At 41.2% G+C, this 25,083-nt stretch overlaps 4 protein-coding genes across 8 annotated transcripts in view; 1 reads left to right on the top strand and 3 right to left on the bottom strand.

Annotated features, from left to right (window-relative positions):
* Positions 1 to 989: 989 nt before the first annotated feature.
* Positions 990 to 6,504, bottom strand: arf3a (ADP-ribosylation factor 3a). The gene is made up of 5 exons (XM_024293696.1): positions 6,423 to 6,504; positions 5,369 to 5,549; positions 5,161 to 5,271; positions 3,125 to 3,249; positions 990 to 2,764 (listed from the first exon to the last, which is right to left on the bottom strand). Exons 2-5 carry the CDS (start codon positions 5,514 to 5,516, stop codon positions 2,603 to 2,605), a joined length of 546 nt encoding a protein of 181 aa, XP_024149464.1. The 5' UTR covers positions 5,517 to 5,549; positions 6,423 to 6,504; the 3' UTR covers positions 990 to 2,602.
* A 3,851-nt stretch (positions 6,505 to 10,355) lies between these two features.
* wnt10b (wingless-type MMTV integration site family, member 10b) lies at positions 10,356 to 12,756 on the bottom strand. The gene is made up of 4 exons (XM_024293062.1): positions 12,565 to 12,756; positions 11,834 to 12,096; positions 11,302 to 11,753; positions 10,356 to 11,218 (listed from the first exon to the last, which is right to left on the bottom strand). Exons 1-4 carry the CDS (start codon positions 12,636 to 12,638, stop codon positions 10,718 to 10,720), a joined length of 1,290 nt encoding a protein of 429 aa, XP_024148830.1. The 5' UTR covers positions 12,639 to 12,756; the 3' UTR covers positions 10,356 to 10,717.
* A 1,061-nt stretch (positions 12,757 to 13,817) lies between these two features.
* On the top strand, positions 13,818 to 19,121 carry wnt1 (wingless-type MMTV integration site family, member 1). Its single transcript, XM_024293063.2, has 5 exons — positions 13,818 to 15,100; positions 15,249 to 15,354; positions 16,737 to 16,990; positions 17,172 to 17,437; positions 17,506 to 19,121. The coding sequence occupies exons 2-5, from the start codon at positions 15,254 to 15,256 to the stop codon at positions 17,995 to 17,997; spliced, it is 1,113 nt and encodes a 370-aa protein (XP_024148831.1). The 5' UTR covers positions 13,818 to 15,100; positions 15,249 to 15,253; the 3' UTR covers positions 17,998 to 19,121.
* Positions 15,231 to 25,083, bottom strand: part of ikzf4 (IKAROS family zinc finger 4) — a 27,894-nt gene continuing 18,041 nt past the window's right edge. For 3 of the 5 annotated variants that reach the window (XM_036212711.1, XM_024293060.2, XM_036212714.1), the window contains exons 9-10: positions 24,226 to 24,335; positions 19,581 to 20,685 (exon numbers count right to left, since the gene is read on the bottom strand). In XM_036212711.1, the coding sequence (XP_036068604.1) occupies positions 24,300 to 24,335 (36 nt within the window). In that variant the 3' untranslated portion in view covers positions 19,581 to 20,685; positions 24,226 to 24,299. Of the gene's footprint in view, positions 15,525 to 19,580; positions 20,686 to 24,122; positions 24,336 to 25,083 lie in introns of those variants that run through there. The other 2 variants (XM_036212712.1, XM_036212713.1) reach the window with 2 other exon arrangements.

Raw genomic sequence — 25,083 nt, 5'->3', positions numbered from 1 at the left:
ACACACAGATACATATATTACTTCCATACATGGAACATATTTTCATACATTGTTGTCTCACTATATTGAGAAAAATATCAGTTTTTTCTTAAGGGCAACATTCTGCACTGCGAAATTCTAATAAAGTAAAATGATTATTTCAAGAAATTGTTCTATACAAGAAAATATTTTTTTCCATAACAATTAATCTTAGTTTATTAAACTTTGTCTCAAAGACGAGACATTTTTTTCTTAAAATAAGAATTCTCAGTAAGACGATTTATCTTATCTCGCTGGTAGTTTTTTTGCTTTTTAAAGAACATTTTGAAGAAACATTTTTAAAAGTTTTGACTTATTTCCAAGGGGGCCTGTTTTTGCAGTGTGTATTTAAAAAAATGAAATCCAAATGCAAATGCCCTTACAAAAATATGTTAAGATAACCTACCTTTAATGCTCCAATTTATCCTTATATTTTTTGAGTAGTTTTTATATAATCACTTACAAATAATGTCGTTTTTAACCTTAACATGTTTTTATATATATAAACAGCATCATGAATTGTCTTTTTTACTTACCTATAGGCAACATGCAGGTACCAGCAATTAACTCGTTTTCTGAATGACTGATAAAGTTAATAGATGTAACAGTTATGCTTCACTGAAGGAAAATCCGTTCATCCAATTAATGGATTTTGCTCACAATGAGGGGTTTGGATTAAAAACGTACAAAATGCATTCAAATATTGGACTTTAAAGACATCTAAAAACAATCATAGAACTTTAAATTGTTTTATTTAAGTCACAACCATTAAAATTTGAAACAATATCCAACTTCTTCTGTCTAGGTACATTTTTAATATCCTTACATTACAAATAAGTTGATTTATTAATAAAACAAGGAATTTTTCTTTTTTAGGAAGGATAGCTGGGATTTTTTAAAACTCCAAATAGAAGATTGAGCTCTAACTTATTGATTAGAAAAATAAAAAAAAAAATACAAATGACGCAAAGGATTTTTTGAACTTTTATTGATCAATGAAGTGCCAGATATCACCATAAATTCAACACTCACCCAGACTGGGTGACTTCTCCTTCCCACTCCTAATATAACAATATTTTTCTACTTTTCTCATTGGAGTTAGTTACATTATTTGACAGCTTATGGAGAAAAAAAAAACAAATAACATAATTTTTTGGAATGCTGAGCAGCTTTGTTTTTTGTCGCTTGCCAATTCCTGTCAGTCAATAATCAGTCAAAACTAAATTTCCTGCCATGAAACTGTCACAGATCATAGGTGAGACATTCCTACACACAAACCTGGTATCTAAGAGAAAAGAACCACCGGCAAAATAAGGCCACAAAACTGATTTTCACACCAAACCGAACGTGATAGGTAACACATCACACACACACACAAGCTGCTGTCAGTTATCTGCCAACACGCTGACCCCACCAGCTACAGCAAAGTCAAACAGTACCATGGTATACTTCTATTACATGAACATTTAGATATATATATACAGCTGTGCTGACATAGAAAAGCATGCTTTTGCATATTGGGAGGTTGTTCTGTAAACTTTGCACAAAACCCTTGACATTTATTAGTACAGCATTGATCCAACCAGCAGCAGCAATTTAGACTAACAAATATAGTCTCGGGAAACAGGCTATTGCAGTATTATTCACTTTATTACAGCTCTTGTACAGTATTAACATGCCGTATGATGCAGAACTAGGATCCTCCCACCTTTTTTCTTATCTAAGGAACGGAAATTCAGCGGAACTGTCAAGTTAGCAACATTCAAAAATCAACGAGAAGATGAGGATGCTCCAGAAGCACGGAAAGACGCACGTTTTTACAACAGTAAGTTACTTTGTGCAACGTGATACATGGGTAACATGAGAAGCAACTGTGATGTCAGGAATGAATAAATCAGGATGACAAGCAAACTGATGAGAGCAGCACAAAACCAATCTGAAAACAATCAACGATCGGAGCTGGAAAAACGACCAGTCCTGTCCTGTCGTCTGCGTCGGTCGGGATGTCACACTCCACTGACGCCAGTTTGGTTTTAACCCTCACGGAGACAGGCGAGTTGAATAAAAACCAAACTTTTATTTACAGCAGCAGCACTGAGATATCTCCGTGCAGCACTGACGCACCGCTCCTAGATTTTTTTTATTTTTCTCTTTTCATTAAGCTGTTTTACATTAAATGGACACTGCAGTGACAGGAGAAAAGTTCCATTATACACTCACAGAATGAAAATTCATAAATAAATAAATACATTTCACCAGAAGTTTATTTTTCTTAAAACCGACTCAATAAATAAAAATATATCCAAATAAAGTATGAGCTATTCAGTATTTAGTCTGTATTCAAGTGGAAATCACTGAGGTCAAGTCTGACACCACTGGTTTACAAATGACTAAAAATGTTCACCACAGTTCCATAAATATGCAAAGAAAGGAAATTAAAAAAAGGTTGTTGGGGAGAACAGCCTTTGAGAAACACCCCCTGGGAGCTTTTCTGCATTACCTCTCTATGTAAACACATTAGACCCGCTAAAAACACTACCTGGAGCTGGACCCAGGCTCTTCTCCTCGTTACTGTTCAGGCGCCTCACTTTTTGTTCTTCAGCTGATTGGCCAGCCAATCCAGGCCTTCGTAGAGGCCGTCCCCGCTGGTGGCGCAGGTGGCCTGAATGTACCAGTTGCGGTGACGTAAGGAGTGTAGGCCCAGCTTGTCTGTGATCTCCGCAGCGTTCATGGCATTGGGGAGGTCCTACAGGAAAAGAAAAAAACATTAAAGGGTAACCAAACAGGGAAGTTGGAGGCTGACTCCACCCACATCCAGTCAGAGGGGTGGGGCTTGGGGGCAGGACTGTTACCATCACTGGAGCTACAGATCATGACTTCTGAAACTTACATGGTTTGACCATCACAAAATTCAACTGTAATACCTCAATTCAACCTTTAGGGGGCAACACACAGACGGTTTTTGACTATATTTTCAAGAATTAAACAATTTTATTTTCATTTATCAAAAAATTGGCAACACTTAAAGCCAAAAAAAGTTAATTTAGGGTTTGGTTACCCTTCAAAAAGAAAAGCAGATAGATAGCCCAAGGCAGCATCCTCATACCTGTTTGTTGGCAAAGACGAGGAGAACCGCATCTCGCAGCTCGTCCTCTGCCAGCATCCTCATCAGTTCCTCGCGAGCTTCGTTCACCCGCTCACGGTCATTACTATCCACCACGAAGATCAAACCTACAAATCAAGAAACAGGACAACAGTCAGTATAGAAGAAGAAGTGTCCAGGTAATTCCCTTCATCTGTTCCCACTGCTAAAACAGTCTTTATCCCTCAAAACGTCAGATGCTAAGAGGAAAAAAAGACAAGAATTCAGATTATTGTTAAACAAAACACTACATGGTACAAAAATGTTAATGTGAAGCAGCCTCCATGACAATGACCTCATCCGAACTCTTAGTCAGCTGTGCGCTGATGTCCAGGGGGCGACTGTGTGACGCAGCGAGGATGAAGAGGCTTCGTTTTCATTTTTTCAAACTGTTTATTCCCAGTTAGCTTGTTGTAGATAGCATTTCTCATCTGGTAGTGCCTCTTGATTGTGAACTGCTTACAAACAGACACAATCTCTTGGAGTGTTTTTTCATATTACACAGGAAAAAGGAAGCAGTGGCCCTCATTGTCAATACTTGTTTATTTACAGGTGACATTTTAGAAAGCTCGAGCTAGAAAGTACTATAGAATGGTGGCACAACAGTTTTACAACAGCTTAAAATGACATTTAGCAGAGAAATCGTACACACAATTTTTGGAAAATGCTGGATATTATTGGTATTATTAAAGGAGTCAGAGGGGCGTTGTAAATTTGAATGGAGGCCACAATTTGGGTATGCCTGGTGTAAGCAGAAGTGTGATGGGAATGGGGGCGGGGTTGCTCCTTGCCAGCAGTCTTCCTCAGAGCTAACAGGGACCCGGTTGCAGACAAGATGGCGCATGACATTGTTGGCCGGAAGTAGAAATTATGCAACCATTACCATAGTCCTAACCCAACACTACCACGAAGAGAGTCACCAAAAAAAGTAATATAACGAGATCTAAAGTCATAAATTGACAAGATTAAAGTCAAAGTGAGGCTACAGTCCTGCGAGCGAACGCCGTGTGCAGCAGAAGATCGACTAAACTGTCTTAGCCTCTTGGATTTCAACAGATAAAATGAATTTTTAAACCGTTACAAATGTTTGGAAGCTTTATTTGTTTGATTTACAATTTATTAATGTTTTATTTATTGATAGGCGGCTTGCAGGATCTCTGCAGAGCCCATAGAGGAAGTCATCAATCTCCCTGCAGCTTTCCCCTTCCAGTAATTTCTTCCTCCACAAAAGACCAAATCTCCTCCAACTCTGTGTGATGTTTCCGTCTGAACAGGGTGAATTTCCAGAATTTTCAAAGTTCTTATGCTAACATAACAGACTATTTTCAGTCCTTTTGTTGTTTTAAGTTGAAATGGGACATTTGATTTTGAGAATGTGGCAATGCAACAGTGTTTTCATTCTCCTTTGCTGTTCCTTTTGTGCATGACAGAGCCATGACGTGAGGTGGTGAATGGGCAGAATAAAGTGGCGGTCATGCGGACGTAGGTCTTTGATCTCTTTATTTTGCATATGAAATTACTGACTCTGAACCCCAGAAAGTCAGCCTCACTCATAATAATTTGATGTTGAGACGCCAAAAGGTTCAGAATATCTTAGTTTTTGTCTCCAATCTGGAACTAAAGCTTCACGAGATGCTCCACGTCTTTCATCTTCAAACACCGCTCTGATAAATGGCAACTGAGGTTTTTTTCTAGACTTTTTTCTCGTTAATTTACAAGATTTAAAGTCATAAATAAGACATGTAAATGTATGAGACAAAAGTAATAAATTTAGCCTATGACTTGTAAACTGGCCCTAATACTCCATCGTACCAAAAAGGTTCAGAAATGTAGAAAAAAAACTTTTATATCGCTTAAAATAGGCGACATGGAGTATTTTGACTTAGGCTAACAACAGCATAATCATAAATAAAAGACCACAGGGAACTCTTACAATAGATCAAGAGATGATCAGAGTGGGACTTTAACACCACAATGACCAAGTTGCTGGCTTAACTTACCCTGCGTGTTCTGGAAGTAGTGTCTCCAGAGAGGACGGATCTTGTCCTGGCCACCCACGTCCCAAACAGTGAAGCTGATGTTCTTGTACTCCACTGTTTCTACATTGAAACCTTATGAATAATAATAATAAAAAATGGTTCAAAATAAGTAATGGGAGTTTATTAAAGTTAGATAGAAATTTAGTTTCAAAATCCTTTACTCACTGACCAATTGTTGGTATGGTGGTGACTATCTCTCCCAGCTTCAGCTTGTAGAGAATGGTGGTTTTCCCAGCAGCATCCAACCCCACCATGAGGATCCTCATCTCCTTTTTGCCTATCAGGCTCTTCAACAGGTTCCCAAAGATGTTTCCCATGATAGTCTGAGGCTCACCTTACCTGTAAGAGAACTACAACCCCAAACCAGATCACATCTGACAGAATAAAAAACCCACTCCCAACATCTCTCACAACTGCTTTTCAAATCTGAACATTCACACCTCATCATTTCATGAAGTCATCTCAGAGCGACACCAGAGGAAGCAGACCTCGCACCCCGCCAGCCAGCTGACCTGACTGTTGCTTTTACTTTGTGACAGCCATACTGGATCTCTGTCATGCAGATCGGCTTTCATGCGGTGCAAGGTTACCGCTTTTTATGCCGTTTGCTTGCAGCAGTCAAGTCACACTTGAGCTGTGAGGCAGTGTTTGCTCCAGAGATGCTTTATTGAGCCTGAAGGTGAATGGAAGAGTCTGAACAGAGGAGAAACTTCACACAGGCCTACACCTCCATCTGAGGAGTGGTTTTATGACACACAAGGGCAAAAATGCACCTTTACTGTTCCAGTAAATAGGATAAAGGCTTCCTTCTATCCCAGCTTAACATATAATGCTGGAGCTGCTAGCTAGCTAGTGTCAGCTGCAGTGTCCGCACAGACATCAGTCATGACGGGGGGAGAGATGCTGCAGTCCCAGCAGCAGCAGAGGACTCTCATCCCAGCGGCATCACGGCCATTGAAGCGGCCCGTTAGCTTTAACACCAGCTCTTTTTTTTTCTTGGTTCAAGAGAAAAATGTCCGATGCTAGACTCGTTTCTTACGACCCTCCAGCGCACGGTCACGACAAAAAACGCACAAGCCGGCCTGTTAACGTCGAAGAATGGCCGCTTTTTTTTCATCCTCGAAAGGCAGCGGTAGATGTCAAAATTGGGATTAACACTAATCCTAATTTTTGTTCGTTAAATACTTCAGAATTTATAACATTTGCGTCTCCTTCACACTTACCAGTCCTTGGCAGGCAGGGTACCAGCTGGATTCAGCAGGCAAAGGACTGGATGATAGTATCGCGATGACTTGAGGATTCCACCGTGAAGTATCGCGATATTTCTGATACATCTCCAGTCTCACAGCTGATGGACAAATATAAAAATACCAGGTGCGTTTGAATGCTTAACCCACTTTGAGGCTTTTATTTGGTCATGTTGCAAGTTTAAACAGTATTAATGAACAATATTTAATTAATGGAGCTATAAATACATTTGAAAATAAAACCCTTCATGCCTTCTTACTGACCTTTGAGTTATCAACATAAATGTTTTTTGTATTTTTTTTTTTACAAATCAAAATATTTCTAAATTATTTTTTATGCAGAAAATGAATAATGATTTAGCCAACTTTGACCCCTCTGTTAAAAATCATGTAATTTTTTTCATTTTATAAAGCATTTTTGTCTGTGTTTGATAAAAAAAAAAAACGTATTCCAGCAATCAAGCAAATTGGTTATTAGTCAATTAAAATTGAAATGCATATTTGTCATTTTTTAACAAGCAATTTCTCTTGAACACTTAATTTGCAAACGCCCTCTTAAAAAATAACACATCTAATGAAATTGCAAAGAAACCCCAACAAGCTAAACCAGTGTAAACTGTAACAGAGAGTCCGCAGGCAAACATACGTGAATAATTAACACAGGAATCATCCTCATGAATAAGTAAGTGGTTGACTGTAATAGGATGCCCAGTGATACTTCCTGGCATCTGCCACTTTTGTGTCACAGATGATAAGGAGACAGGAGGCAATAAAACATAGACAGATTTGCAGGTTGTTTAAGCATCTATTTTCCATAACTGGTCTGTATTGTGTAGTTTGGTTGGTGTTATCAGGTGAAATCAACAGAGACTCCTTGCAGATATAGCTGTACCACTTGCTAGTATTTCAGATGAACTACAAATCAGAGATCTTTTTCCTGAAGAAGTACCCCAAAGAAAGGGACTTCCCATAACCAGCTGGGGAAAAGGTGAATCCCTTGCCATTCCACTTTGTTGCACGTCATTCGCTGGTCCAGTAATAGATGTGTTTATCAATCCGGTGGTGAAGACAGAGGAATAAAGAGGCGAACAGATGTTTGCAGCTGCAGACCAGATTACGGGGTGGAGTGGTTGGTGGGGGAGCAGGCTGAGTTTGGAGCTCGGAGAGGGTTACAGGGGGGTTACAGCGGGCTCGGGTAGTGGCAGGAGAGGTAGGGTGGGGAATTACGACTGAAGGGAGCCTTTCCTCTGAAGTGTCTGCCAGCGTGCACCCCAGCAAACACAATCACAAGTCTTGTTGGTTCTGCTAGCTGAACTAATGAGGGCCTGTACGTTGAGGGCAGGGGCTTTGATGTTCTGGGTAGCTGGCTCCTTGTGTTTTCTCTCCTGCTCTCCTCCTCTGCCTGTCCCACATCAAAAAATGAAAGGGGAGTTGAGCACAGATGTTTTGGGCCATGTATTTATATAGAGAACACTTTATTCGCCCCTTCTCCGTAAAGTATTCGTCCATTACCTCTGCATCTCAGCTGCACCACCAGTGTGGATCTGTCCCCTCACTTTTATATCCAACGAAACACACTAAATCTTCTTACTTTATACATATAATCACCCTGCCAGTCAGTGGGTAACTTTTATCTCTCCTAACTTCCTCTTTTCTGCCTGACTCCCTTTAATTTCGACCCGGTCTGGATGTCATTATTCATGGGATAGTGTATGTGTTGCTATGCATCTGTCTCTTCCTTACAGGGGGGAGAATGGGAAGGAAAAAGAAAGCTGTCCACCAACCTCTGTCTCACACATGGGAGAAGCAGTGACAGGAAATTCTCTCATGCAACAGCTCCAGGGTGAAATGATACAGGAATGAAGAAATGCAAACCAGAAATCCAACCTCTTATCATTCTATACCACTCACAGTTTTCCTTTTACTCCCCCCTCAACAACACAAAAAAGGAGTAGTTGGCCACAAGGTCCGCCATTCCTCAGATGTAGAGCGATATTCACCAAAGTCCACACTAACGGGATCTGATTTGCCTTAAATCCAATGTGGCAGAAAAGGTATCCCCAGTATGCTGCGCGCAGAGACAGCCTGGATTATCCACAATATCCAGGAATGTGACTCTCATAAATTGAGTCCCGCGGTGACATTAGCATTTTGCTAAATCTACAGTTTATGTGTATGTTTCTGATTGTGCACTTGTACCAGTATTTCAACATACAAATGCTTTTGTGCACAAGCACGTTTTTTGTGTGCATATTTTGAGATTTGTGCAGACTTGTCTCCCTGGTAACTTGCGTTCAAAGGTCCCAGCAACACATGGTTCAAGTTCTGTCCCCGGCTATGAACTCTAGACGGATGATCCCCTCGGATGCTCTTTGCACAGCAAAGACTGGTATAATCACCCCCAGTCTCTGTGCGTTTGATGCGACTCTCCGGTAATAAAAGTCATACTTTAAGGAAACAATATCCCGCAGCCATTCTCCCAGCTTGAAGGGACCATGAAGACTCTCACCTCTAGTGCAGATGAGTCAAAGTAAAGGCCCGGGGGCCACATCCGGCCCACCGGGTAATTATATCCGGCCCTCCAGATCTTTTATTTTATTGTTATTAATGGCCCGATGTTACCTTGCGCTTATTTCTAACTTGTATAATTTTGACAATATATATATTTTATAAAGGGTAAAATTTTGAAAGTTTTTTTAAGGTTTAAGTTGATTTATTCTGAAAAATATTCCTATCTTTTTTATTCATAATTATGTTAAAAGTTATGGTTTTAAAGTTTTAAAAATGGGCATTCTTTGACCTTTTTCGAATTTTTTTGGCATTTACTAATATTTTTAGGCTGTTTTAGAGTTTAATATTTCAGCTACATGTTAGCTGTTTTGGCTAATTTAGGCTTTTTTCAGTTTTTTAGGATATTTTTTATGTTTAGCTATTTTTTTTCAGCTACATGTAAGCTGTTTTGGGTAACCTAACTTTAAAAAAAGTTTTTTAGGCTAATTTGGCATTTGGCTAATATTTAGCTGGCTATCAGCTTCAGTGGTTTCAGCTATTAGCTTCAACGTTTTTAGCTATCAGCTTCAATGTTAATAGCTATCAATTTCAGCATTTTCAGCCGTCAGCACTAGCATCTTCAGCAGCCAAATTGAGCTTAAAGCATTCACACTAACAATTTTCTAAAGTAATGCTATATATCTAGTTTATAATTATGTTAAAAGGTTATGGTTTTAGAGTTTTAAAAATTTAGCTTAAGTCGGCCTGCGACCTAAGGTGTGTTTTGGATTTTGGCCTCTTGTGCGATTGAGTTTGTCACCCCTGCTCTAGTGTATTGAGCTCACCTCCCACAACCATCATTCAACTTCCTTTCTAGATTATAAAAAGGTCCACTTTGACATCTACTAGTAATAAATGGGACAAAGAGAGGCCAATACTTAAAAAAAACCTGAAAGACACTTTTACAAAACAGATAATATTTTGGATTTGTCAGAAAAAGGGCACACTTCTATTTTTACAGTAGTTAATAAAACACATTTCCTTTTACAAAAAATACTATACTGCTATTAGCTTGATGTTTAACACAAGGACATGAAAGATTGAACTCTTGAGTCAAAAGCTGAGAATATATAGCAAGTTCCTGAAAGTGCATGTTTAGAATGAAATCCCCTAACATTTCCTCAAAACACCTTTTTGTTCATAAAACCCTGAGTCTCTGAAGCTGACCCAATCATCAATGAGTCCGAGTCGAGGCCACACATGATACATAACGAATAAATGAAGATTAGACAAGAAACGGTGATAAATTGGGTGAAACTGTCGTTTCAGACCATTGAAAATAAAGAAAAATATGTTAAGATAATTACAATTCATAAGAATTAATTTACAATAATAAATGTACACAACAAAACACACAGCTACTGTACAAGAAGATTTTAAAAAAAGGATGTACACGTGGGAAAAGAAATGCTTCCCTGTGGTCGCTCTCCTGTTTGGTGGGACAGAGAAGATTGTTTTATTGGCTGGGAGTGCAGGACTAAACAGGCCATGGTAAGACAAACGACATGAGTCACCTCTTCAATCTCTGACTTGGCATTTTGAGAATAACAGCGGCTACAAAGAGAAAATAGATCCCAGATGATGGAACAAAAAAAGGGAAAGGGACGGATAAACAGTTTCTCTGTGAGAATCACACAAAAGCCTAAAAAAACAAAAATAGGAGAGGGGACTGGCTTGCCATCTTGAATCCTGGATAGGCAAAAGCAGCCACAACTAGGAATCTACTTGCACACGTTGACCCACTCTGTCAGTCGGCACTCCTCACACAACACGTAGCAACACCAGTGAAACCGGCAATTGCAGCGCTCGCTGCGTGTGTGTTTGAGGATGTTGTGTCCGCGGCCGCAGCACAACGAGCTGCAGCTGTCTGTGCTGTAGCTGGTTTTGTTGCAAATGCGTCCCTGAGTTCCTGGAGAGTCTAAAAATGCGTCGTGTTCGCAGAAGTCGGGAGACTTCTCAAAGTACACCAGCTCCCTGGACATGCTTCGACGACGGCCCCCGTTGAACCCCCCAGGGTTTCCGCCGGCGCTGTTTGCTGCTCGGGGGTTGAAAACGCCGTTATTCTTGTTCTGGGAGTTGACAAAGACTGCCGACGAGAACTTCTCCTTGAGCAAAGATCCCACAAGACGGAACTCTGGGGAGACGTGCCAGCAGGTCTTGAACTGACAACTCCCAGATGTGCCGTGACATTTGCACTTCCTGGACATGTTGTCCGTCACTACCTGTGGAACAAAGAAACACAATGTCAGCAAAATAATCTCAAACTGTTATCCAGATGAGACACACCAGGAACGACATTATTCACCTGTCGTCCCACACGGTTGTTGTGCATCCTCATGCGAGCGTGGATGTCTCTGGGAGATCCACGGGAGTCAAGCCAGTCTCTTGAGAAACGGTCCCCAAAACGTAGGTCGTGACTGCAGCCCCCCCACTCCCAGGTGTCCTGCATTGAACTCAGTTCATCTGATAAAGGCTTGATGAAGGCAGAGGGATGTACGGCCTGTAGGTTGGTGGCCAGGTTGCCATGGTGCCCATTTAACTCTGAGGGCAGTGACCTGGTCATGTCGATGCCAACCCCTCCCTTCTGCAGAGTCTGCAGCTGCAGCTGCGTGAGCTTCAGCCTGATCTTGTCATCGTCCTGGCGGCGCTTTGCCTCACAGCCACACCCCCGCAGCTTACCCATGCTGCAGGCCGACGCCACAGAGTGAGCCACACCCGCTGCCAACAAAGCCAGGGAGAAGGCACTCTCGCGAAAACCTGGATGAATGACAGGCACACTTTGAAAAAGCCCCAAGTCATCATCATCATGTTCTTTCTGTTTGCCCCAAAATTCTCACCCCTGTTGAGGATGGTGTTCTGATAAGGCAGCTTGCTGTAGCCCTCCAGAGAGGAGCAGTTCCAGCGCTGATCCTGGAGCTGGTGCTGACATTCATGGATGGCCACTTGGATGCCCTGCAGAGCAGATGCTGTCACATCTGGATTCCGCACACACATCCGCATTTGACGCTTGCTGAGGCCTGCCAGCCTCAAACACACAGAGTGAGGGGTCAGAACTGGATCTCCTGCCATCTTTAGGCTGAGGATATCATTGCACAGCACTCTGCAGAAGAAGAGAGGGTTGGTGGGAAGGGGGCTATCATCAGAACTGGTCAGAAGCTGATCATTCGGAGGACTTATGGAGTGAGGAAAGTTCATAACACACTGAAATGGTCCAGAAAACTGATAAAAAACTTGAAAAACTTCAAGTAAAACAAATAATAGTTTTTTTGGGGGGTGCTTCATGTATTTTATTTCATATATATTTTCAAAATCTCAACAGAAGATTTAATGTATTTATATGTTTCTTGATTTCAATAGCAAGAACTCTATTGAGCTATCAGAAATAGACTGAAATACAACGGTGTCATAAGACATAGAAAAGAAGACCTTTTCAAAATCAGTTTCAAAGAAATCACATTTTAGCCAAAAATGCAAAATTTCTGGTTTTATGGAAAACTTTTTTTAGTAACTATCAACATTCCGGTGCAGAACAAACATCAGATCTCTCCTGCGCTTCAAGTACACTTACGTTAATGCAGGTGACATAAGTGCTGCTGCCAAAATCAGGAATTGGTCCCAACGGAGTTTGTTGGAAAGCTCCATTTTGTTAAGCTTCTAACGCGACGTGACATTAAAACACTGGTGATTAGGTCCAGTGTTGAGAAAGAATGTTAAAAAATAACTTGGAAAAAAAAGTGGAGTTGCCTATTATCGATGCACCACCGAGGAGTGAGACGGAGAACAGAGAAGCTCGGGGGCGAGAGTAAAGTGGAGGGGTGGGGGGCAGAGGGGAGGGGAGCAGATGCCTCTACAGGCGACTGTTTGCTAAATATTGGCCAATATGAAGCGCCGGATCAACAGAAGGTAGTTGGATTTCAGGCGCGTAAAAATCACGTTTCCAAACTTTTACGCACGGGTGCCCTGGCACGCAGCGGGGTCTGGCACAATTACGCATCAGTCGCATGTTTATATTTGACAGAATGGAAGCCATCAATGAATGTGATTCCACGCTTGGGAACGAGTTCCTATTAAAAACAGAGTCTTTCCTCCCCTGGAGGAAGGGGAAAACGCGAAGGAGAAAGTTGAGGATGATTTTGCGCATAAAGGGATGGGTTATTTTAAATAATAAAGGGGGAGGGGGTAAATACAGCTTACACTGTACAACGGGGAGGCAGCAGCAGGCAGGCGGCTCCGTTCACAGACCCTCCAACAATACTGTTTTTGGTCATGTGGTCCCCCCCTTCCTCCCACCTCCATGTGAGCGTCTGTTCTTCATTGTTATATTTGAAATAACTTTGTCAATCTCTATTTAAAATAAAAAAATGCTGTGATATGATTGCTTAAATTTAGAACAATAGCTTAATTTATTTGAATGGAAAAGTAGTTGCCTAGGACTTCAGCGTTGGCATTTTATCAATCAACAAATTGATCCCAATTCAAATAAAGCTCAATGAAACCCGCAAACACCCCAAATGCAGCCCAAAGGTGCGTGTGTGCTACTTTCATAAAATTAAGTTAAAACCCCCCTCGAACACGGTTCGCTTAGTGACACCAATTCATCTAATCTCCTTCCATTCCCTAAGCTGCAGCAATGAAAAGTGCATTAGCATTCTGCCTTGGTGTGTATATCTAAGTGGCTTAAAAAGTGATTTGAAGTTGATTTGTATATAAAAGGCCTCCCTTTATCCGGATTGAAGCTCTAATCTGCTCGGTGTCGCATGACTGCTCCAGGAAACCCGTTTGAGCTCCTTCATATAAGACCAGAGCATAAACGCAGGGATGGCTGTCATTAAAGCTTTTTGACAAAAGCCCACTTCCTTTCACTGTCATCTGAGGGAGAGAGGCGAGGAGGAGAAAGATTTCTCAGCCTGCGATGGATGCAGGACGAATAATCTGTTGAAAAACTGTCAAAAATGTCTCTTTGGGATCAAATCTGGAGGAGTTTAAACCCTCTCAGTGTCTGAGGTTGATGGAGATGCTGCGAAGTGGCTCGAACTGTGATCACATGCGCTGCGTGTCATCGAGGGAGGTCTGCGAGCCAGATGTTAGGGCTGCTTCTTATTTCTATGCATACCCCTCTTTGACTTGTTCATCATGCATCAAAACTTCTGATTGTAGACCATAAATTATCTCTGCTGTTAGGAAAAAAACATTTAAGAAGCCCAGCAGGCGGCATGAGTAATGGGACAAGGCGTTTTTGTCTCTTTCAGTGCGTCTGTGAAGACCGGCGCTGATGGTTTTACTGCCTTGTGAAGGAAAATCTTAGAAAATTGATGTAATCTTGTTTTAAAGGAGGACTTTACTGTAAAAAAACTAAGTGGCCACTGACTTTGTCATGCGCATATTTGCAGAGCGCATTTGGAAAGAGGAGGAGATGCGGTCAGGGAGTAGGCTAATCCAAGCACCGCGTTAAAAAGAAAAAAAAGAGAAGTGGTGGTGGGGGCAGTTTCATATTCCGCTGTAACTGTATTGCACCGTGACACCAGCCCCGAGAACCAAAGCGGGCGCGCTCGCAGCATCTGTATCATCTGCTGCAGGGCGCACGGGAGAAAGCGCACGGCCAGTGGGAAAATGTTCCTGGACGCACACTTTTACGCACGGATTATGTGATGACCGTGAGATTCCACAAATAATATGCGCAACACAGTGGACTGCTCTGTTTTTTTCTTTCTTTCTTCCACTTTTTTTGCTCTCTTGTGTTTCCTTATTCATTGTGCACCCTATGAAGAGCATTAACTATCCCTCCCTCCAGTCCTATTGAAAAGACTGCGAAGAAAAAAAAACAGAGGGAGATGAGGGCTGCAAATCCCTTTTTTATTCCCCTCGTAGCGCTCAATAAGAGAAGAATGTGTTGCCTATCAGTCACCGAGGGGATCAAGTCTTCGGGACTGTCCCACACGTTCAATGCGCCTTGCAAAGCATCGCGGAGAGAGACAGAGTGAAGAGGACATCTAGAGCAGCAGCATCTTGCCAGGACGCTTCACATCATTCAACAACCTGTCTCCACTTAAGATCCATTTAAGTCAATTAGGGCTGCCAAAGTCTGCAGGTCCTCTCACCGGACTGTGAGTACACAAACCTGCACAGCATGCATGTTGTTTTGATCATTCCAGGTGCTTGCATGTGTAGATTTATGTTGAAGTCATAAAAAATATATTTTTTTATTGGAGTAAGAATTAATTTTTTTTAATTGGGGTTTTCTCTCGATGATAGTCGCGATGAGGAGTCTGGTGCTGCTGCTGGGAGTGAAAGCCGCCTGCATCCTGCTGGTGTCCTCGCTGTCAGGCACGGGGGCAGTGAACAACAGCGGCCGGTGGTGGTGAGTGCAGCAGATGTGAGGGGATGCGCCTGCAACTTCAAACCCCGCAATTTAGCAGAGAAGACCCCGCTTTGCTTTGCTGTGCTGTGCAGTCACGGAGGTTACCGCATTCCACGCAGCATGCAGATGTAATGTGTTTGTTCAGGCCACGTTTTTCCAAAAGTCTCCATCTGAGCCAAACGAAAAAAAAATGTTGAGAGTCTTAATTTATTTTTGCTTGATATTGTTTCACTTAATTTAATTGATTTACTTTTATTTTTATACAGTGTTGAGTGAAACATCCAGCCTTGGATTTAAATGAAATTTTGGTTGAGTTCTAATGTTGATCTAATGCTGCACATTCCTGTCTGTACAGCAGCCTGAAATCTAAAACAGACACCACATCCCCACATCCACAATCTGGATCTGTAATTCTCACATATTGTTTTGCGTATTTGAGGGAGAAAAAAAAAACATCTTCATTGCAAGCAGGGTGACTATATAGAAACAGATTTTTGCGGTGGCCTGTGATTCCTTTCGTATTCAAATATTTAAAACAAGATGCAATCTATGAAAACAACTGGAAAAGAGGGAAAACACTCAAAAACCAAAGATTTTGATGTTTTATTTTTTCCCAGGCTTCACCTCACCACAGTTTGGGTTGAACCTTTTTACAGGCCACACCAGCATTCAGAGCTGCATCCTTTTAAAGGCCAGCATCATCAATCCAACAGGGATAAATAAAAAAAATGTACAGCCTGCATTTTTAAGTGCTTGATCTAATATTTAAAAATCCTTAAAACTGTTATGATCATGTAATACCTGCATATTTCTAACATAATGAATCATTTTTTGTCTTATTATTTAACAGGTAAATTATTTATTTGTTAAATTTTCACCATAAAACAAAGAATTCCTCTGTCATAAATAAAAATAATCTTTAAGGGATTTCAAACTTAAGAAAATCTTTGATATTTTAGTCAGAAATGCAAATTTTCTGTTGAAATTTTTCTAAATCAGATCTTGTTCTGCTTTTTCCCCACTTAAAATGTGACAATCCAGCTTTATTAGTATATAAAATAAGCAAACATATTTTTTTAAACATAATTTTCTTATATAATTCAAATATAAAACATAAGGTTAAAGAAGCAAGATATTTTTTGTCCTTGGAGTCTTTAGCATGCATTGTGAGTCAGTCTTACCGTCTCCCCATGATCTTGGAACATCATGTGCCACTGTTTATTATTGCAGTGCACAATGAAAACTGTAATTTGAAAGCACAACACTCATGGGATGCCAAGAGACACCAGTTTAAGAGTTTAGAGGGTCACATTAGGAGCAACATGCATGAACTGCCAGCTCCCGGCCCCTGATTTCCCTTGTTCTTGTTGTCCTTGTGCCAGGGGTATTGTCAATGTGGCTTCCTCGTCCAACCTTCTTACCAATTCCAAGAATGTGCAGTTGGTCCTGGACCCAAGCCTCGCTCTACTGAGTCGTCGCCAGCGCCGACTAATTCGGCAGAATCCTGGCATCCTGCACGCCATCGCCGCTGGGCTGCATGCTGCCATAAAGGAGTGCAAGTGGCAGTTCCGCAACCGCCGCTGGAACTGCCCGACCACCCACAGCCCGGCAATTTTTGGCAAAATCGTCAATCGTGGTGAGCCTCTCTTGTCTTTCCTAACAGGCGATACTTAGACAACTTTTTACTGGATCCAATAGAATCTCATGAACCCTTTTAAAGGCTTTGTCTGCAAATGTGTTTTGGGCAAAAGTTGGCCGATCCAAACCTGAAAGGCTGGACCCTAATCAGATAGGAAATGTCTGTCTTGTTGATTCAGGTTGCCGTGAGACGGCATTTGTATTTGCCATTACCAGCGCAGGAGTGACCCATGCTGTGGCCCGATCCTGCTCAGAGGGCTCCATTGAGTCGTGCACATGCGATTATCGTCGTAGAGGTCCCGGCGGGCCAGACTGGCACTGGGGGGGCTGCAGTGACAACGTGGAGTTTGGACGGGTGTTCAGCCGTGAGTTTGTGGACTCTAGTGAGAGGGGCAGAGATCTGCGCTACCTCATCAACCTACACAACAATGAAGCAGGCAGAATGGTAAGGCTTTACCGCGGGTCTGTCAGGAAAGACTGATGAAGTTCTAAACTATTGTCTCCCCTCATCAGATTGTGTCAACAGAGATGCATCAGGAGTGTAAATGCCACGGCATGTCGGGCTCTTGCACCGTGCGCACATGTTGGATGCGCCTACCCAGCTTCCGCACAGTGGGAGACTTCCTCAAGGACCGCTTTGACGGCGCTTCCAGAGTGGTTTATGCCAACAAGGGCAGCAACCGGGCCTCTCACCGAGCTGACCCAAGACACCTAGAGCCAGAAAACCCAGCTCACAAGCCTCCCTCTACTATGGACCTCGTATATTTTGAGAAGTCACCAAACTTCTGCTCCCATAACAGCAAAACCGGCACTTTAGGAACCTCTGGAAGAACGTGCAACAGTTCTTCTCCAGGCCTGGATGGGTGCGAGTTGCTCTGCTGTGGGCGTGGGTTTAAGACCCGGAGTGAGGCCGTGACCGAACGTTGCCACTGCACTTTCCACTGGTGCTGTCACGTCAGCTGTCTGAACTGCACCAGCACACGGACATCGCATCAGTGTCTATGATGACGGGAAAATGCAGAAAATAACAGAAAGCACAACAAAAACTTTCATAAAACAGAACGCTGACAAAAAAAAAAAAAGACAGAGAAGGACATTGACACAGATGTTAGGTTGAAGCAGAGAAAGAAACTACAAAGCATGCAGGGAACGTTGTGGCATCAAAATAAAAAAAAAGCACAATGTGAACAGGGTACCCCAGAAGCTTCTTTATACCTTCAAATATGGTTCGTGATGACTATTTAAGCCCAAATATTGAGACAAAACAGACTCATCTGCATCTTTTAAAAACAGAAAAAAAACAAACTTGTTGCTTTTTCTATTGGTTTAATAAAAAATGATTTAATTGATTGGAGGTATATTTAAATAACATTTTTGCCCACATTAATCTGGAAAAGTTGACGGGTAGAAATGGGTCGGTTCCCATCTTGTATCCTCTGTGATTATGATCGACCGTTTCCAATATTCGTGCCAAGCTTTGTTTGTTTTCCTCCAGAGATAAACAAGCCTTAAACCTTGATCTGCGGCTTCCAATTACAGCCTGTTCCTGGTTTTATGTAACTAAGATGTGACTCATAAAAGATAAACACAAACCGAATAAATCTCAGTTAGGAAACAAAATTTGAATATAATATCAATACACTGTAAATCAAAGGATGGGGATTTTTAACCAAACGAAGGAATGAGTTTAAAAAGCAAAATGTCACAATTACGCTTAAACTTTAATCTATGGCTTCAGAAAATGTTTCAAAGAAAACAGCTGATGTGGTTAGTAGCTGAGATAACCAAAATTCTCTGTTCGAACAGAAAATAATCATAAAATGTTGTGTGCATGTTTGCCAAATGATATGTGTCAAATCAGGAAATCTTTTTTTACGTCTTGCTTTTTTCTAAAGTCGCTAGAAACAGAACTTCTTTGCCTGTTCATTGTTAAAAATAAACACACAGCTGTGTTTGGTCATGCACTGAATATTTTCTTCCTTATTGATGTAAATCCAAATATTTATTTTATGAATTTTTATACTGAGAAATGTCAAAGGATGTTTTTAGATTTTGGTTAAGAGATTTAGATCCCTGTTGTTTCCTTTTTTTATTGTATGATAGAACAATAAAGTCTATTTTCAATTAAAGTGTGCTTCTGGATGTCTCGGAGATGATGTGATGTGGTCCATGTTTTGGAGAATTTGACAACCCTAAGTGAGCATAAAAGCCTGTCCATGGGTGTCCTTTTCCTAATCCTATTACTACCACCAAAGCAGTCTCCTTCTTCAGCTCACAAAACATCCCAACCACAGCCTGTTCATCCAGACACAAGTCCAGTTTCTTACAGAGTAGATGATTCCTGACGGCCACATATCTAAGAGGAACAATCCAAAACTAAAAATATCTAAAATCTACAAATCCAAGTTTTTATGCAGCGCTGGTAGAGTAAACTCGAAGATAGTCACATAGAAATGACAACAAACTGTATAATTTACAATAAATTGTAGTTGCTACTTTAGAAAATTGAATATTTAAAGGTAAATATCTTAAAGTGAAATCCATACAGTGGTCTCATCAGGAGGTAAATGTTGGCAAATCTGCAAATTAAGGGATTAAACTCTCTGAAACAGCTGAAAGATGACATTTTTTCTATCTTTGATTTTTGAAAAGAAGCTAGGAAAAGATATGAGCTGAGATTTAATTAAAAAAAAAAGTCAGGAGTTTGTTCATCTGAAAACAATGACACAAGTCTGGATTAAAAAGGAGGGCAAAAGACCTCGATAGGTAGACAGAAAAAAGCAAACGTGGGAGAAAGTGGCAAATTTAAAAAAAATGAGAGGGAAGGCAGAGTTCAAATCCCAGGCATCAGAGTGAGGTGGGAGAGTTGTTGGAAACACTGAATGAAGGGGGTGCAACCTGTGGGAGTGCTAAGGAGTCAGTGATAATTAGCTCAATTAGTGACAAAGGCAGTGTAATAAATACCGACTTAGTGTCTGGGTCCCTGCTGGCCTCTCCCTGCGCAGCCTGCGATGTGGCCCTGGCCTGATGGACAATTCATTAAACTGACAAAATACCCCACCGTCCAGGCGTGACGCAGCGAGTTAGCCCCCTACTGGCCCGGCTCATTGTTCTAATTGTTTGGGCTGGAGTCACTTTGTGGCCGCCTCCTCTTTTACCCACCCCGCCTTTGCGCTCTGCCCTCAGAAAACTCACGCAGTTAAAGCCCCTACCTTAGTCTGCAAGTAGGTGATCGGCAGGTTTGGGGGAAAAAACAGTAAGAGCTACTCGGAGCGCTGATGCTGGTGGGGGAGGCAGTGGGATTAGCGAATGGAGGTTGCCTGGGAGTGCTGGGAGCAGCATTGATCGGAATGTAGGAGAGATGAGTCCAGAAGCTCGGATGCGGGACAAAGCGAGAGTTAATAAGGAAAGATTGAAGGGGCTGGCGACAATGGGCCGCCACCCGAGTCGAGATGAAATTGCTTCCGAGGATTACTGGGAGAGGGTGTGAGCGTGGTGGGATTTTAGTGTGAGGATGAGTTTACTTGTGTTGCTGGTTCAGTGTGGGTGTGTGCGCAGGGGGTGCGCGGGATTGATGGCTGCCCCTCCGGTTGGGGAGCGGGAGACCGAGCGAGGCTAACCGGCTGTTCCCACAGTCTGTTCTGCTGCGGCCACCTTTGACACACGGGGCTGCCAGGCGGCAAGCAGGCAGGCCTGGTGAGAGGGGCACAAACAAAAACAACAGCACAAAAGTCAGTCTTTATGGAGCTCCAATGGAGGAGAGCAGACTGGAGCTAAGAGGCATGGAGGGAGTCAGATGAGTGAGAGGAGACGTGAAAATGCAGCACAATTGTTCGGTTTAGTGACACATCTACCATTCATTGATAATGAGATGACTGAAGCCGGGGTGCACTGATTTATGCCATCACTTACTCCGATATCCATCTTCTTGTTATGCTCCGTACTCACCGGGTATGTGATGTTCTTGATCGCACTTTTAGCATTCTGCGTTCACACTGGAATGTCGCTACCCGGTACTAGTGCATGTACCGACCGTTGAGATGGGTTCGGTGCAAAACCTTGAATCTTCCTCCAGGCTTTTAATTTCACAGCTCTATTCCGACATAAACTTCATTATCTCTTCACCAATAGTTTGCAGTTCCGCTTATCGAAAAGGACGCCATCTATACCGAGTCCAGGTGCTCACACATTGGCTGCGTTGACTGGTATTTATGTTGCCACTCCCAATGAAAAGTCTATGCAAACACACAGACTAGAATTTTGGGGCTTCTGCGTCCACGTGATCGCGTGCTGCTGTGCACGCTTTTACAAGAGAATCTGGCTACAGAGAAGAAAATATGGTGGCCAAAAATTCATAGCCGGAAGTCCCTCCTCGTGCCGGAGCCGGCAGCAACAAAAATATCGTTCTAAGCTTTGGACCTTTTTCCTTTTTTTCTCTGTTTTAAACGTTTTTTTTTCTCTGTGACGCTCAGATTAGGAGTTCTAATCATGGCTGGGCTATTATTAAAGCAAAAAATATGGGGAGGGAGAGCTTAGGTTTAGGCGTGGGGAGGTGATGGTTAGGTTTAGAAAACAGGATGGTGTTATGATTTGATGAGAAAAAAAAGTTACTGTTTATTTTCATTTGAAGGCGTGAAACCTGATAGTTCTGAAAAGGTTTTAAAATATCATTTTGAAAGGGATTTGTAAAGGTTAGGAAATTTCCGCTTACGCAACCGGCTAAAGTTACGATTCACACTTCTGGTTATAGATTGATTCTGACGCCGTCTTCCGTGTGACCGGAGGCCCCTCAGTTTTTAAGTCGGATTGTGAGCTCTACGTACAAATCGGGCGCTCACTGAATGTTCAACCCAGCTGAACGCAGCACTGTGATTTGGAAATGGCTTGTGAGTCGCGTCCTCCTTTAAAACACCGAAGTAGCAACTGTTGTAAAAATGATCACGAGGGAGAAATGAATCATTGTGGTTTGTGCCCGGTCAGGTTAATATAAATAGATAGAAATACTTTATTCATCCCAAGCTGGGAAATTTGACACCCAGACTGACATTTAAAGAAATAGACAAAAACAAAAAAACTGGAGCAAGATTTGTTGGATTTGCACCGCGTCTACTTTGCGCTCGAGCCTCTACCTATTGTAAGTGGCGGACGAGCTCTAATAAACAATAAAAACACACAGGAAGAAGAATTTCCTCCCTGTCCCAGCCTGCGTGTGTGGTGCTGGTCCAGTGAGTACAACACTAGCTGGATGCGCGTTTATAAAACCGCATGGATCGTTTTCTTAAACACACCACACGCTACTGGTGTATGTGCACCTTGAGAGATCACCCAGGCGGACGCAGCACTGCACAGATCACCTGTTTTGCAGTGCATGTTGGGTAACTTTTGCTTTGATGTCACACGTCAATCATAATAAAAATATTGTGAGAAAGAGGCGCCTCTCTAGGCGAGAGCAGGTGGGAATCTGGTACTGCGCTGACTGCGAGCTACCTTGTGACTACAAAACAATGCATTGTGGGAAACGGTGTCCTGACAGTTCGATTAGAAATGACTGAAGGAAATTTGTGTATTTTGTTACTCTTTCTGCAAAAAGTGTATCACTGATTTAAAAATAAATAAGATTTCTATGTATACAAATGGTTGTAGTAATTGAAATCAGCATCGCTCAGATTATTTAGAAATTATTTCACTTGAAACAATATTTATTTTTTTCAACTTATAATCATTTAGGTTTTAATGCTAAACTTCAGATCAACATTTACATTATGTATCGGAGGAACTCATGAGTACAAACATCACAAATCATCTTTAACATGCAGCACTGTGACCAATCGTGTACTTGGATTTGGTATAGAGGCCCCTGCTTCAAAACATGGAGGAACCAACCGCTTAAAACATGATCACAAAGAAGAAACTAATCATTTCTGTTTGTCCCCGGTCTGATTAATAAGTCACCAAGATTTACAGGAACAGAGCTGTGAAAACAAAAAGCCTGGAGCAAGATTTGTAGGATTTGCACCACTTTTACATTTTCTTATTGTAGGTGGCAGACAAGCGGAAATAAACAGTAAAAACAATAAAAATACAAAAGAATTATATCATTTTAAATTCTGTTTTGTTCGTAGAGCCTAATAATGAACTTAAATACTTGTGTATGGACGCATGAACACAAGAGCTTTCAACACGGAAACCAAAAACCTTCAAGATTCAAGATTCTAGATGGATTTATTGTCATATGCACAGCTTTCACCGACGGACAAAACTGTGTTCCTGTACAATACAAACAAGATCAGACAAACAACAGAAATACACACAAACAGTTCAAAGTTAAATGAGGTGCAACAGGTTTACAATATTGTGGGGAGAGGTCATTGGTAACAAAAAAAGTTACATCTCAAGACTATGTGTAGATACAAGAAATTGACACCATTTAATCACAGAAGCACATATGCAGACACAACACACTACATGACGTTGAATGGGTAGCATATATATATATATATATATAGACCCATTTAAGTAGACTTTTCATACGTAATAGTCGCTCAAACGCTAGTTTCTGAGCCTGGTTTAAACGCAACGCTACAGTCAATCTATTTAGTCTCAGAAGGGTAAATCCAAAAAAGATCAGTTTTCTCCTAATTCAGACAGAGTTAACCTTAAATATGATTTATGCAAGAGAAATGATCATCGTAACTCTGAAAGAATAATTATCAAGACAGGAACAGAATTTGAGATAGTAGAAGCAGAGCAACTTTTTCATTTTTAACTCCTACTCCACAAGAATAATGGTGAGGTTGAAAAAGTGGAACAGAATTTATGTCTAGAACAAAGGTGCTCAAAACAAACAAGGAAAAATACACAAACTTGATTTAATTTATTTGAGTCACAAGACAATATTTTGGTGTAAAATAAGCTCCAGACAGGCAACAATTATTAAGGCTTTTAATTTAAAATTACCTCAATTTTCATGAAACTTTCAGGTATTTGGTCCAACAAATATTAATAAATTAAAAATGTTTAATGTAATTTGCTAATTTGCTTAAAACACACATATTCTGATTAATAAACCAGAGAAAAGAACTCCAAATTTTATGAATGTCCAACAAAATATGAGATTTTTTTTTTAATCAAAATTTGTGCACCCGCTCAAGTGTGTATGTGTGTGTGTGTTAGTGTGTGCATGGCAGCTGGGAGGCAGACACGGTCCAGAAGTATCATCCCCTAGCAACTGACCTTTCTAGCAGATGGCAGTTCTTTGCGTAACAGGCTCCCAACGTCACAATGGCCATGGCCTTCTAACATCTCCATCACTTCATCGTACCGTCCTGCCTCAGCCTGTCACACTGGAGAAAGGCAAGCAAATGGATTTCTACATGGGGTTTTCAAAACCTCTTTACCCGATCAATAGTTTTAAGTTTTTGTGCATCAGAGCTGATCCGAGGATGACAGGTTAGGACTATCTCAAAACAGAGTCGTTCATGTCTTCAGATTTGGGGTTTTCTGAACAGAGTGGAAGGGAATGTGGGGAGACCAGTCGACCGCAGTGAGCAATCAGAGTGATGTCTGTGGTTGGGCTGTGTTCCCTCATGTGAATGTGAAAGAAAGGCTTTTCTTGTATGAAAAAATGAAAACATTGGAGTAAACACATTCTGTATAGGTTTATGAACTTTAATATGATATGCGGTTGTCAAAAGAAGCAACACGTTTTTATTTTCTGTAAGATTTTTTGCTTCTCGGATGAATTAAAGAAATGAAGCTTGGCTTGTAATAAAATTACTTTATTGAAACCTCAGAGAAACATAACAAATGGGTTCGTGTCACAACTTATTTAACTATGTCAAAGTGCTAAAGCGCTCAAAAACAATTTTTAGTCTTGCAATTTATTTTGCAGCAGTAAAAGATTGCTTTTATGCAAAGAGTTTGTGCACAGGTCAACATTTATATGGAATAAATTTGGTCTCATCAGGTTAAAGATTTTGCAAACATATGCATCAAAGTTCAAATTATTGTTACAATAATTATAATTTTTTTTAAATCATTTCTTTTTTTATAATCAATTCATGCAAAATGTTTAACTTTTAGGTTATTTCA

Source organism: Oryzias melastigma, linkage group LG7, assembly GCF_002922805.2.
Source record: "Oryzias melastigma strain HK-1 linkage group LG7, ASM292280v2, whole genome shotgun sequence".
Taxonomy (NCBI): Eukaryota; Metazoa; Chordata; class Actinopteri; order Beloniformes; family Adrianichthyidae; genus Oryzias; species Oryzias melastigma.
This window is presented reverse-complemented; position numbering and strand designations above follow the sequence as displayed.

What these genes read in the sequence shown, in the direction of transcription:
- arf3a (XM_024293696.1), bottom strand. Translation starts at nt 5,516, where the DNA reads ATGGGAAACATCTTTGGGAACCTGTTGAAGAGCCTGATAGGCAAAAAG. An exon ending in CACCACCATACCAACAATTG is followed by an intron (nt 5,272 to 5,368) that starts GTCAGTGAGTAA and finishes ATTATTCATAAG; the next exon opens with GTTTCAATGTAGAAACAGTG. An exon ending in CTACTTCCAGAACACGCAGG is followed by an intron (nt 3,250 to 5,160) that starts GTAAGTTAAGCC and finishes CTTGATTTGTAG; the next exon opens with GTTTGATCTTCGTGGTGGAT.
- wnt10b (XM_024293062.1), bottom strand. Translation starts at nt 12,638, where the DNA reads ATGGAGCTTTCCAACAAACTCCGTTGGGACCAATTCCTGATTTTGGCA. An exon ending in CTTATGTCACCTGCATTAAC is followed by an intron (nt 12,097 to 12,564) that starts GTAAGTGTACTT and finishes CTTCTTCTGCAG; the next exon opens with AGTGCTGTGCAATGATATCC. An exon ending in GAACACCATCCTCAACAGGG is followed by an intron (nt 11,754 to 11,833) that starts GTGAGAATTTTG and finishes TCATTCATCCAG; the next exon opens with GTTTTCGCGAGAGTGCCTTC.
- wnt1 (XM_024293063.2), top strand. Translation starts at nt 15,254, where the DNA reads ATGAGGAGTCTGGTGCTGCTGCTGGGAGTGAAAGCCGCCTGCATCCTG. An exon ending in TGGCAAAATCGTCAATCGTG is followed by an intron (nt 16,991 to 17,171) that starts GTGAGCCTCTCT and finishes TTGTTGATTCAG; the next exon opens with GTTGCCGTGAGACGGCATTT. An exon ending in ACAATGAAGCAGGCAGAATG is followed by an intron (nt 17,438 to 17,505) that starts GTAAGGCTTTAC and finishes TCCCCTCATCAG; the next exon opens with ATTGTGTCAACAGAGATGCA.